This window comes from Pan troglodytes, chromosome 1 (assembly GCF_028858775.2).
Source record: "Pan troglodytes isolate AG18354 chromosome 1, NHGRI_mPanTro3-v2.0_pri, whole genome shotgun sequence".
Classification (NCBI taxonomy): Eukaryota; Metazoa; Chordata; class Mammalia; order Primates; family Hominidae; genus Pan; species Pan troglodytes.
The window spans coordinates 128,179,740-128,194,243 of NC_072398.2; the positions used below are offsets into that span (position 1 = coordinate 128,179,740).

Here is a 14,504-nt window from a genome sequence, read left to right on the forward strand (position 1 = left end):
AAATCAAATTCATTTCTACCAACTGAAATAAAAACCCCTCCATCAAACCCTCCCTATTAACCTCCTGCCTCACCACCCCCTCCACAAGCACCATACATCATCATCATTATCATTATTTTGGTATTCTTCTCCAGACACCCTTTCTACTTCATCTGTACCAAAATAACTGCAAATGTCCCACTTTCAGTTGTTTGTTTGTTTTGTTTTGTTTTGTTTTTGAGATGGAGTCTCCCTCTGTTGCCAAGCCTGGAGTGCAGCGGAGTGATCTTGGTTCGCTGCAACCTCTACCTCCTAGGTTCAAGCAATTCTCCTGCCTCAGCCTCCCGAGTAGCTGGGATGATAGGCACCCACAACCATGCCTGGCTATTTTTTCTATTTTTAGTAGAGACAGGGTTTCACCATGTTGTACAGGCTGGTCTCGAACTCCTTACCTCAGATGATCCACCTGCCTCCGCCTCCCAAACTGCTGGGATTACAGGCATGAGCCACTGTGCCTGGCCCACTTTTAGATTTTACTGGTAAAACAAAAACCTCAAAATACTCCACAGCACTTTGAATGAGTAATTGCTCAATTAATTTTATTGAATACATGAATGACTATTTCTTAGTAATTTAATTTTTTTCTTGAACTTAAGAGATAGTAAGGTTGTTTATGCAACTTACTTAAAAATCTAGGTTTCAATAAGAATGATAGAAAATATTTCCATAGCCCAAATCGTTCCTCTCTTCATTAAATGACTTCGTTTTCACCATTGTTGCTCTGTGTGTATAGTGCTACAATTAGCAATTCTACCTGTAAAGGATATTATTAATTCCTATTTTATATAATTAATTTTACCTGAAAGAAGATTGTAAGATACAGAACCCATTGAGCTAGAAGGCATTTATCTAATGGACATGATTTAAAAAAAAAACAATATAAAATTTATAGGCATAAATTAGTAAATTAAGGGAAAATCATTTTATTCATTCTGTTTGCTACTCCAGAGCTCTTGTAATACAAAGTTAAAATGATAATTAAGTGTTTCCTTTTGTTGTTGTTCTTGTTGTTGTTGTTGGGGGGAGAAGTTCTTGCTCTGTCACCAGGCTTGAGTACAGTAGCAAAATCACGGCTCACTGCAGCCTTGACCTCCTGGGCTTAAGCGATCCTCCCACCTCAGCTTTTTTAGTGGCTGAGATTACAGTCATGCACCCACACACCTGGCTAATTTTTGTATTTTTTGTAGAGATGGGTTTTGCCATGTGGCCCAGGTTGGCCTCAAACTCCTGGGCTCGAATAATCTGCCCGCCTCCGCCTACCAAAGTGTGGGGATTACAGGTGTGAACCACCACACCTGGCTAAATATTTACTTTTTATTTGTTTAACCAGTATAGAATACATGTTGTTATGGGAGAATGGTTATTTCCCTCATAAAATAAGATTTAATGAACATATTTGTGAAAAATGTCCTAGGGTAATTTATAGCCAATAAATGTGAAAATATGAGATGATATTGGGGATCAGAATCTGTGGCTGGAGTTGGAAAAGGGAGGAGGAAGTTTCACAACTACCATGCACATTTCTCAAAAATAATTTTCCCTCGTTATCAGCACATAAATTTTTATAGCAATATTTTAGGTTACTCCAAAGGACTGATTAAACTCCTATTTAATTCCTTTTGTAATGTTTTAGGGTGAAGATGGTTTTCCAGGATTCAAAGGTGACATGGGTCTAAAAGGTGACAGAGTAAGTACAGAGAAAATGTACAACAGTACACGAAATTTAATATATATATATTTTTTCCTTTGCTTATCTTTAAATATAGTAAGCATATGATAAATAAAATGTTTGTACTACCTAACTCTTTACTCATTTAAGTTTTTATACTAAGATTTAGGGATTTTAATTTTTGTGGAGATAGTGTAGTATCAATTGTCTGTTAGATGTTATATTTCCATAGGTTCCATAATAAACATGAGCATGCATGTGCACACACACACACACACATGCACACACACGTGTTAGTATTTATCCACAGGACATTAGAAAGTTATGATCAAATTACTAGAAGTAATTTGAAAAGTTTGCTCTAAATTTTGTTCATATATAATGAGCTATGCTGCCTGGAAAGCATACGTCTGTAACTTTCATAAATTTTCATTATATGGTGGTGTTCAATTTTTGAATGTAAAAATAGTAGTTTTTTCTAGTAATACATTATAGAAAACAAACAGAAATATTAGTTATCTAAAGCAAATTAAATGCTTTATTGGGAAGATTTATTTTTAAGTAATATGCTAGTACCTAATACATCTGAATAAAGAAGCATTCTATAGAAAATATTTCTTTTCCTAAAATTCAAATGAAGTCTGCATGCAGGATTGGGGGCAATAACATCCATACACAAGTTCTTAAACGTTAAAGATAAAAGCCAAGTACAAAAGAGAGATATTTTTCTTGTGTTCCAAACAGTAATTTCCAAAGCTGCTGACCAATCTTTATTATTATTTTTCCCTCTCTCTATAACACAGATGCATTAAAAGCAATTTAATGTCATATATGATATGATTCAGCTTTTGTAGATTTTCAAATATCAGACTGTATTCAGTTGTTTATTAAATATGAAAAGATTGATTAAGTCAAACACTTTCAAGCCTCTTTTTCATGAACAAAAACATGAGTAAACACACCAAAGTTGAAAACTCTGACTTTCAATAGACTGTAATTTATGCCTTTCAATCTCCAAATATATTTTTGTAACTGCCTGATGGGTTTATCTTGCCTGCTGCCCAGACAGGGCCTATTTATCCAGGCAGGGGAATTGCAAACTCTTTCTCTATGCATACAGTTAGCTGAATAGGAGACTAGAGTTTTATTATTACTCAAATTAGCCTCCACAAAAATTTGGAGGATAGGGTTTTTTAAAGATAGTTTGGTGAGCAGGAGGCTAGGAAATGAGAACTGCTGCTTGGTTGAGGATGCAATCATAGGGGTATGGAAAATGGTCCTTGTGTGCTGATTCAGCTTCTGGCTGGGGACCATGAGGCCAGTTAAATCACGAATCATGGGTCTGAGTGGAGTCAGCTGGTTGTCAGAAATGCAAAAGTGTGAAAAGACATCTCAAAAGGCCAATCTTATGTTCTACGTAGTGATGTTATTTACAGGAGCAATTGGGGAAGTTATAAACATTGTAACTTTCGGAACAACGGCTGGTAATTTTTTACTATGACTACATTTTAGTGGAATTCACACCCCTCTCATAATTCTAACCTTGTGGCTTTGTATTAGTTTTTATAAAGGCAGATTTTTTTGGGGAAGGACTATCATCATTTAAACTATAAAGTACATTTCTCCCAATGTTAGCTTTCTCCATGCCCAGGAACGATCAAGGGCAGTTTGAAGGTAAAAGGCAAGATGGAGTTTATTATATCAGATCTCTTTCACTGTCATAATTTTTTCCCTGTTACAATTTTTGTAAAGGACGTTTCACTCATAAGAATGTTGTTATTCTGTGCCTCAGGGAGAAGTTGGTCAAATTGGCCCAAGAGGGGAAGATGGCCCTGAAGGACCCAAAGGTCGAGCAGGCCCAACTGGAGACCCAGGTCCTTCAGGTCAAGCAGGAGAAAAGGTTGGTAAATGACTTTAAATTCACTGGTACTCTTGCAGCTGATGTTTCATTATCATTTAAATTTCTTTCAATAACTGGTGTCAGAAATTGAGTTCTTACTACATTAAAGATAAAATGTTTCATTATCATTTTAAATTTGCAACCATTACATTTATGTTTCAGTGTAATATTAGGCAACATTAAAATTTGCCTCCAGAAAGTATTTAGTGATACCTTAAATTTTCTATAATGTACTATGAAGTTAAATTTTAAAAAAAAAGCAAGAAATGTCTATGACAAGTGTTATCACATTATATACACTAAAGCAAAATATAATCTCTTATGGATAGAATTAAAATGATTCCTTTTCTTTCATATATATACATATACATATATATATATATATATATATATATATATCCTACATGTATATGTCTATATTAAATAGGGAATTCTGTTAAATTCCTATTAAATACTCCTAAGAGGTATCATTATGAGATGAACACTTCTTTTGTCACTTCTCCTTATTTTCTAGTCTTCTATGCCCTCCTCGGCCATGTGGAATCAGCTACTCTTAGAGTTCTTCCACATTAGATGTTGAGAATTAAAGGATGTGTGATTAAAGGATGAAAGAATCAATGAACGAGGGTCTACTTAAGGTTTTAGACCAAGTAGAATCATCTTTTATTTTTTCCACTTAAACATGCATTTCACATAATAAGTCTATTAAAAAATACTGGTATTCAGGCCCAACTTCAAGAGATTTTAATTTTAATCTGGGCTTGACACAATATCAATATGTTTTAAAACATCCCCAGATAATTATCATATTCATTGTTTGAGAGACACGGGGCATTATGTGTTATGTCAAAAAGATTTGCAACCATTACATTTATATTTCAATATAATATTAGGCAACATTGAAATGTGACTTCATGTTATAATGTAATAACATTTGTCTATGATGACAAGCAAGAACTGTCTATGACAAGTGTTATTACATTATATACACTAAAGCAAAACATCAGTAATCTCTTGCTGGTATAATTCAAATGTTTCCTTTTCTATATGTATATGTCTATATTTTCTACAACAAACATTCCATAATTTATTTTATTTTATTTTTTACTATACTTCAATGCACAACGTGCAGGTTAGTTACATATGTATACATGTGCCATGTTGGTGTGCTGCACCCATTAACTCTTCATTTACATTAGGTATATCTCCTAATGCTATCCCTCCCCCATCCCCCCACCCCACAACAGGCCCTGGTGTGTGACGTTCCCCTTCCTGTGTCCATGTGTTCTCATTGTTCAATTCCCACCTGTGAGTGAGAACATGCAGTGTTTGGTTTTTTGTCCTTGCGATAGTTTGCTGAGAATGATGGTTTCCAGCTTCATCCATGTCCCTACAAAGGACATGAACTCATCATTTTTTATGGCTGCATAGTATTCCATGGCATATATGTGCTACATTTTCTTAATCCAGTCTATCATTGATGGACATTTGGGTTGGTTCCAAGTCTTTGCTATTGTGAATAGTGCCGCAATAATGCTATTTAAGAAAATTACAAATAGAAGCCCCCACCATTCTATCTCAGAAAGAAAATATATGATATAGGTATTAGATAGAGAGTGTGAATAGTCAAAAAGAAAATTCCTCATGTCCTTATGAATCATCTAATGTGACAGTTCTTATTGGGTTTCATACTTTGAAACTTCTACAGTTTCACACTTTGAAAAAACATTGCTAATTGTAAATTAATGAACAATGTTATAGTGATTTGGCAGCAAAAGAAAAAGATCAGGGGAAAACAAGGCCTTATGGGGCGTTTAAACCCTTTCCTTTAAAATGCTCAATGCCAGTGGTTAAGAGGGTATCCTGGGACCTTCCTGTCTTCTTAGGCTCTATCATGTGTAAACAGTCACACAAGCTATTGTGATAAATCAGGAGCTTAAACTACCCCACAGTTCTTTTCTTCTTTAACATTTCATTAGTATATGTTAGTTTATTGAAGTTGCCTATCATCCTATTGAAAATACAAACTTTCCGCCAGAATTTATTTTAAAATGACTCTAAAATGAATTAGAGTATATACGTACATTCTAATGTGGTAATTACCAAAGAAAACAAATACTTGTGATCAGAATTAGATAATTTTACTTATCCTGAAATTGATGGTATAAAACAAGCTGTGAAAACTTAATGTATCCAAGGGGACATCATTATAAGTATGCTTCTTAGGGTTTGTTTGATATTTTCCATCTGAAGACTACTTATCTATGCAATGCTGATCATGACCTGGACAACTTTTTAGTTCAATCTGTACTAACAAGGTCATAAACCATGTTCTTAATTTTTTGCCTTATTTCATCCAGTAAAATACTTATTTTTATTTATAAGCTTCTGTTCATCTTTTATCAATGCACATACAAATTTGAACTTGTGTTTATTTTCCATTTTTAGTTGTTCAATGTACATTGAAAATAATGATACATTATGCTTTCTAATGTTTAAGACATTAGTAAATAATATTTTATAAATGAAGTGTGCTTTTGTAAGTATCTTATTAGGGAAATGGATGCACAGTAAAATTCCACATACATATTTTATTCAATTCTTTTTTTATCTTTTTACCTGTGTTTTTTTTAATTAATGTTTTGTTCAGATAGAAATCATAGGGAAGTAAATTGTTTAGGGTAATATTTGAAACCATCTTGTATTTGTTACACATTGTTGGACTTCATTATAACTTAAATTTTGTTTTAGCACTTTCAGATTGAAAGGTAACCTTATTGCACTGGAACAAAATAGTATATTCAGTTACCTGCTTGGAGGAATAAACACTCCACAAAAACCATCATTATTAGCTAAAGCTGTCAACACATATTACATTTATTAGTCCAGATATTTCAACATGTTAGAGTGAAAGAAGAAATTTGTCTTAAAATTTAATTCTGAATTTCTTGGCATATCTAGGTTTACTTACTCATTGAGAAAAGTTAAGTAACTCATGATCCCTTGTTTTATATTTAGACTGGGGTAAATGAAATAACTTTATCAAAAAGATTTACTCTAGTTGGAGTGATAAAATCTAAATATTGTGCCAGTTACATCAACTAATTTAAAACAGTATTTAATGTTGAAAAACCTTAGGAGTATTTTTAACCAGGCTTTAGAATTCACAAAGAATTGTAGAGTTCTCTTTAAAACCTCAGGGTTCATGTACCTAAAGAAGGCACTATCACTTATATAATAAAGGTTAAGTTAGGCAACATCATAACATTAGAAATATGTTCAAAGCAACAATTTTCTTATTCACATGAAGAAACATAATGAAGGTAAATAATGACAAAAATCTGCAGATCTTCCTTTTGAGTGTACAATATGTGATTCTAATATTTTAAAAATATTGAAATCATTATATAAACTTAATTCAACTTAAAATATTACTTTGATTATTATATATTTTAACTGTAGGGAAAACTTGGAGTTCCAGGATTACCAGGATATCCAGGAAGACAAGGTCCAAAGGTAAAACAGCTTGATATTTATAGTTTATTAACATTTCATGAAGATAATATTAATCACTTATGATTACCTTACAATTTGTAACATCTCTATATTATGATGAGTACTTAAAAATAATTTCACAAGGAAAATCATAGAGTGTGTGGACGCCTGGAGTGCAGGGAGCTCAAAGAGCTTAGGTGATTATGGATTGCAGTATTTTAGGAGAAGAAATCATGAAACGAAGGCATAATCGGTAATTCTTTGTAATTGGAACAAGAACTATCCTAGTATATCTGGAAGTTTTAACATGGAAGACATTTGATGCATAATGGCTTTTGATTTCCTTTCTATTATCCTAAGGGTTTAAATTACCACTTGATTTTTTTTAATTAATACACCTTTCACACTGTCTATTACCCTCATTTCCATGAGTATTTTTTTTCCAGGGTTGCTATGACAAATCTCCACAAACTTATTAACTTAAAACAACAGAAATTCACTGCCTCACAGTTCTGGAGGACAGAAGTATGAAATCATGGTGTCATAGGGCCGTGCTCCCTCCTAGAGTTTCTAGTAAATAATCTGTCCTTGCCTCTCCCAGCTTCTGGTGGCCCCAGGCATTCCTTGGCTTGTGACTTCATGACTCCAATCTCTGTTCCCTTCTTAACTGGCCTTTTTTCTGTGTGTCTTATTCTCTTCTGTCTCTTGTAAGAACACTCGCCATTGGATTTAGGGACCACCTAGGCAATCCAGGAGGATCCCATTTCCTTAATTTAATAGCATTTGGCAAGACTTTTTTTTCTTTTCCAAGTAAGGTAACATTCACAGATTCCATAGATTTGTATATGGATATAAATTTTCAGGAGCCACCATTCAATTTGCTGTATCACTCAAATCTCATTTTTGGCTATTTGACGTATACATATTTTAAGCATAAAAAATATGGTTTTCAAAATGCATATTTACCTCGGTGTACTAATTTTTCTCAAACCTATCATAAAACTTTGTTAAGGATGCACTTGATGCATTCAGTAGTTAAATTAAGCTTGTTAAGTGAATTAATATATAAATGTTGATTATTAATTACAGAATGGTTATGATACAGGAGGGAGACAGAGAAGTGCGGGATAGTTTCAGTTATATCATTCTTTTAGTTATATGTACATGAGATTATATCAATCTATCAGTTTATTGAGTTTGACCCATTCAGGCATAACAGAAACAATAGGTATGGCAAATCCTGTTTCTGTAACATTCTTAAATGTGTGTCTATTCATAAGTTTCACATGTAATTATGGGAGACAAAAATATCCTTTTCCCTGAATATGTAAACTGCATGTCATTGTGTTCCCTCATTGCCACGTGATAACACTGTCTTAGGCTTGCTATACAGCTTTGTCTTACAATTTTTTCATTGAGTTTCCCCAAAAATACTTCCTTGAGTAGCAGGGGATAAATATAATGCTTTTGAACCCTTCTAAAATAAGATTTATGGCATCTGTGATTTAAAAATAATACAGGCATAATTTAAATATTTTCTGGCTGTACTCAGGACACTGATTAATACTTTTTATCATTTAAATATTATCTCTAATATACTGCTCTGTCTCCCAGTTAGCTTCCTTTCAAATGTCAAGCATTTTCACAAATATTATCAGTAAAAGAAGCCATTCACTGCATAATCCAGGACCTCAAGCTATCCTTACATCACTTCACGCATTCTTGATCTATTTATTAAGTTAAATTGCAATTGTTTTGTTTTGATTTAAAAACATAGGAATCTGTCACAATATTACATGAATGAGTAGAATTTTATTTTATGAATTTATTTAAAATCCTGTTTTTTTCCTAAGTTCTCTGATCAATAATCTTTGAATTGTTTTTATTAACAAGATGCAACAGAATAACTAAACAGAAATGTTTCCTCCTAGGGGTATCCAACATTTTTTAATCCTTTTACCGAAATGTCTGGAATTTTATTCTTTATTTCTTCATATTGCTTCTCTTCATAACTCATTTATTATTTCTATGATCAAAAAGCTTTTAAGTTTCTCTGTTCTAAAATGAAAAACTGACTGGGACATCAAAGATGAAAGATAGCTTCATATTTTTTCCTATGTGTAAGCTGATAAATTTTGAATAAATTTAATTTTTTTTTTCACTAAAATGAAATGCCTTTACCAGTCTCTTTCAAGCAGATTAAGGCCTGTAATTTGACATCTTATTAATTTCTTAGTAGCAATATAAACCATAAAGGTATTAAAAAGATGTAGCACCACATGTGCTATAAAATGATAGCTGTTTCTAAAATAAAATCTATTTTAAGGTAGGATACCTTTATATTTCAGACAGCATTTTAAAAATTTCACATTTTTAGTTTCACATTTATTGACCGAGCCAATTTCACAATTAATCTTTGACTTTATGGCCTTTGTGTGTTTCCATATAAAAACGGGTAATACTGTTTCATAGAAATTATATATTTTGGTGATAATTCCTTATATGGGAAGCAAAAAATAACATTTCCATATATTCAACTGATTAATTGGTGAGTTGGTCATTTTTCTGTGTTTTCTATCAATTTCCTAGAGTAGAAACTCTATGTAAGTATATACATTTATGAAAAACAAAATTGGTGCATAATATCTCTTTGCTTAAATGAAGTATCTATAAATATGCTTAGTTATCTCTTCTAGTCAGGACAGAACTGAATATTTTTCCCCCCCTCAAAATTTTTATTTTCATACTGTATTATAATCATTTGTCCAATTCCTGTAATAGTCAGATAGTAATACTGTGCTAGACGTAGCTAACTGATTCTGTGTAGAGAAACAAAAGAGATTTTGAAAGCTCTTCAAAATGTAATGAGCAGAGATTTTTTTCCCCAGTACGTAAATATTACACATCCTAATAATTGTTCTCAGGTTGATCACAAGTTAGCTGTATAGGCATGTATTGAAACATACAGGAAAACACGTTATAAAAAACAGCTTAGCAGTGCATCCTTCAGGTTATTATTTTGACTGTCAGCTGCCATAGGGCATCACATACAATTTTATTGACCTGCTTTAATAGCATCATGTAGGAAATACAAATTGCTAGCATCTTACCTTCCTGATAAGTGTGTAATATTCACTACTTTCAAATTGGGAATAGGGCCAAATAGTTACCTCCTGTGAGTAGGTAATACTCTACACCTGGCTATTCCAACTGTACATGCCTGAGAATACAGCTTCAAGACTTCTAAGATTTCACAGTACATGTGACCCTGAGAGGTTGGTAAAAATGCAGATTCCTGGACCTCACTGCCAGAGAGTCTGTTTCAGTTTCAGTAGATGTGGAGTGTGCCTTAGCAATCCATATTTTTAGCAACTACTCTAGATTATTCTGATACAGAGGAGCCATGTATCACTTGGAGAAACATTATTTTTAGGGGTATTTCAATGCAAGTGAGTGGATTAAAAAAAGAAAGGAGTGTATTCAAGTCAAACAAGGCTTTGTTATATTTCCCTTAATATATGGGGAAGTTTGTAAAATTTGATGTCTAGTATTCTCACAGAGGCTAGACATTTTACGTATTATTGCACTTAATCCATACAGTGATCTAAACAGGAAAACTCTCCACTCCTTCCTTTTCAGGGTCTCATAATTAACAAGTTGAGCAGCAAGGATGTGAACACTAATCTTCTCTATTTTATGATACAGTGATGAGGGAAGCTAATCACAATCATGATCAACTAAATGAGAAGATAAAAATTTAGATATATGTGCAAGATCATATGGGAAATTTGGTTATTGGGGATTATATTGTATTCCATCTGTAAAATGTGGCCACTTGTAAATGAAATAGTGTTTTTATAAACTTATTTCATTTTAAAATAATTATTAATTATACATTATTATTATTTTTATACCAAGCATTCTTTTTTTCAGTCCCACAAATTTCAAATTACCTGTAAGCTGTGTATTACTGCCCTCACTTTGCAGAAGAAAAATCTATACTTGATGAGCATAAGTAATGTACCAAACTTACTTAGCTGATGCATTTAGCTGATGCATAAGTAACATAAATCTCAAAATTATGTCTTCAGAATTCTAAAAAACAGAATTTTAATGCTTGGGTGCCTGAAATAGACTTTCAGCTAGATATAGTTGTATTCAAATACCAAATCGAAAAAGTGGAGGAAGGTTTTTAGTCTATGAATTGATCCAGTTTTAAAAGTGTAAAAATACTCAACTCAAAAGTGGTAACTATAGACATATGATAATATTAATTCAGGAAAAACATTTTCTAAAATTCCTATTTAAATATTTGACTATTCCTGTTTGTGAAAATAGGATTTTTCTTTAGAGTTGAAGCAAATACAAAGAATTTTACATTGCAATACATTTTCTATAAAATGTCCTATAATTACTGTTTTATAACAAGAGATGAAATAATACTTGATTAATTCATTTACTCAGAAGGTTAAAAACTAAAATGTTTTATCAATTTGTGCTTTCAATGCTTCCAGGATTTCAGATGTCATTGTAAGTTCATTTTCAATTACTTCGATGATATCTTAAAATTTATATATTTGATTTAAATATTAACAGCTGTGTGAAAATCACTCTGTTCCAAAATAAATTACATCTTGTAACTGAAAATGTTAATTGCCATGTTTATTCATTATTTACTTTTATTATTGTAGGGTTCCACTGGATTCCCTGGGTTTCCAGGTGCCAATGGAGAGAAAGGTGCACGGGTATGATATATAAATATGTTTTGAACTATGTATATAAGTGTTCTTAGCTGGACATAGTGGTGTGTGCCTGTATTCCCAGATATTTGTGAGGCTCAGGTGGAGGATTGCTTGAATCCTGGAGTTCCAGGCCAGCCTGGGCAGCATAGCAAGTCTGTCTCTAAATGAATACAAATGAATGAATGAATGAATGAATGAATGATGTTCTTGCATGACTACTCAGTCTCAGCACCAGACTCATAATTTACTGTGATATACTGCATATTGAAATTGAACTGTCTTTGCTAGGGAGTAGCTGGCAAACCAGGCCCTCGGGGTCAGCGTGGTCCAACGGTAGGTGCCTTGATTTAAAATGATGTACATTTTTCATATTGAATTTAGTGTATCAAGATAATTTATTTTTCAAAAATAAAAATTGATTTAGTGTCTTTGGATTTGCCTGGCATTAGTTCGGGTTCATCTTTTGTTCTCATCCGCAGGGTCCTCGAGGTTCAAGAGGTGCAAGAGGTCCCACTGGGAAACCTGGGCCAAAGGTATCACCTGCACTTTTTCTGTTTGGATGTTACTGTAGATTTTTTTTCCAGGCAGATGCTATGAGAAAGAATTCAAACTGATTTTTCTTTTCTTTTCTTGGTGCCAGGGCACTTCAGGTGGCGATGGCCCTCCTGGCCCTCCAGGTGAAAGAGTACGTATGATACAGCCACATAATATAAAATGAAAATTAGTATTTCTGCAGGTATTTAGATTTCAGAGAAAAGATGTATGTCTGCTAATACATGTGCATGTTTATCCGCAAAATCTAGTCTGAATTTAAAAATGCTTATTTTTTAATTTATTCCTCTTCACCAATAAAAAAGCTTAATCAATATGTTCTACTAATTTTGTTATAGAAATGAGAAAAATGTGTGTAACTGGACTAAGATATCACTCTTATAGTCAAGACAAAAATAGATATTTTTAAAATTTTCAATACGCTTGAAACATCTTTGCCCTCTTCTCCACTCAGCTTGCTTTCCATATTGATACTCATTTTGTTCACAGAGCTGGCAGCAAAATTATGCTGGTAAAAAACAAGCTACTAGTAGCCATTAAGCCAGAATCAATATACATTCAACTCAAGATAAAACATCTATTCCAGTAAATAGAATAGCTATTTAGTAAATTGATTTTTAATTGATGTAAGATGTAGCCAAATACATATGAACAAGCATGCCCTTTGTTTGGATTTTTTGGCAAAATATAACATTTTTGTAGCCAGATTTTTAAAAAAGCAATCCTCCTGATATAAGTTTAAGTATTATAATCTGTATTCCTTTAAAAAATTAGAATCATTTCTTCATATTCTATAATAATTTTCAGTATTATGGAGTCAGGTTAATATATTTTTGTATATTATTATTTGAAATGTATAAATAGGCATTTTACACAAGACAGAAATACCTTGCAGTGCATAACCTAAAATTGAAAATGAATAATTTTTTATTTGAGTAGGAGCAATGAGCAAAACTTGAGTTTTTATTTGTGACGAAAATGGGAGTAGATAACACACAAGAATAAACATTATTAATTAGAGTTGTGTTAAGTCTTTTGCTCATATTTAATTAATTTTCCGCTAAATGTTTCTCACTCTTGATGAACTGTTCCCAAATTAAGTCTATCCTGTAAATTTTGAGCTCATAAATAATACATTCATTTGAAGTATTTTATGGTCAGTCATTTTAATAAGGGACATTTAAATTAATTAAAATGGCTAAATAATTAAATGGAGTAGAACAATTTAACAAAAATTAGCACAACTGTGAGTTTTGTTTTTAGAGCACCACTGATTCTCTCATGCATTTGGTTTTGTCTTCCAAAATTGTTATGATCAATAATATTTCCTTACAAGTGAATATGCTTTTGCTGATACTGCATTTTAATTTGAAAAACAACAATACTGTCATCCAACAGTATGATTACTTTTCAGAACACTTTGAGAGTGAGACAAGTACCTCTTGGGAATTTTTGTTTTGTTTTGTTGTTTTAGTAATCTAGGTGGCTTCATTTTCAATAAATATTCATATATGTTTTCAATGTCTATACAGGAAGAACATATTTCCTATGTTCCTTGTGGTTGATGAGACATTTCATCCCAAGTATGCCTTCATTTTCTGCCAAGAATTTTTAATTATCTTAAACTATTTAGTTCACGTCTTGAGCACACAGTTGAAAAATGGCAAAAGTAATGCCATAAAATATTTTCTTCAAAATATATGAGTTGGGGAAAGTTCAGGGAATTAGTTCTGTAGTACCATTGGATTGGAAAATGAAATAACTATTTTTGCCCATTTCAAAGGACTCTCTCATGATCATTATATTTATATTTAACTATATAGTTATACATGGCATGCATATATATGTATACATAAACTTTTATTAAAGTATTCTACAAATTAAATGTAATCCCTCATAATCATAATTTGCAGATCATGGATGCTGGTTATTAAAGGTTAAATATATCTTTTAGTTAGGTCTAAGGTTACCAAATTAAGTGAAAACAAAACAAAAATGGAACAACAGAACCAAGACACCTAGATAAATTTGAATTTTATATAAAGAATAAGTCATTTTTGTCACAACTATGTCTCATGATATTTAGGACATATTAAAATTATTCATT

General features: G+C 32.4%; 1 protein-coding gene across 2 annotated transcripts in view; it reads left to right on the top strand.

Moving 5' to 3' along the window:
• Positions 1–14,504, top strand: part of COL11A1 (collagen type XI alpha 1 chain) — a 232,057-nt gene that overhangs the window by 117,572 nt on the left and 99,981 nt on the right. For both annotated transcript variants that reach the window (XM_001140143.6, XM_001139974.6), the window contains exons 29-35: positions 1,673–1,726; positions 3,501–3,608; positions 7,071–7,124; positions 11,795–11,848; positions 12,134–12,178; positions 12,325–12,378; positions 12,486–12,530. In XM_001140143.6, coding sequence (XP_001140143.1) covers positions 1,673–1,726; positions 3,501–3,608; positions 7,071–7,124; positions 11,795–11,848; positions 12,134–12,178; positions 12,325–12,378; positions 12,486–12,530 — 414 coding nt within the window. The remainder of the gene's footprint in view (positions 1–1,672; positions 1,727–3,500; positions 3,609–7,070; positions 7,125–11,794; positions 11,849–12,133; positions 12,179–12,324; positions 12,379–12,485; positions 12,531–14,504) is intronic.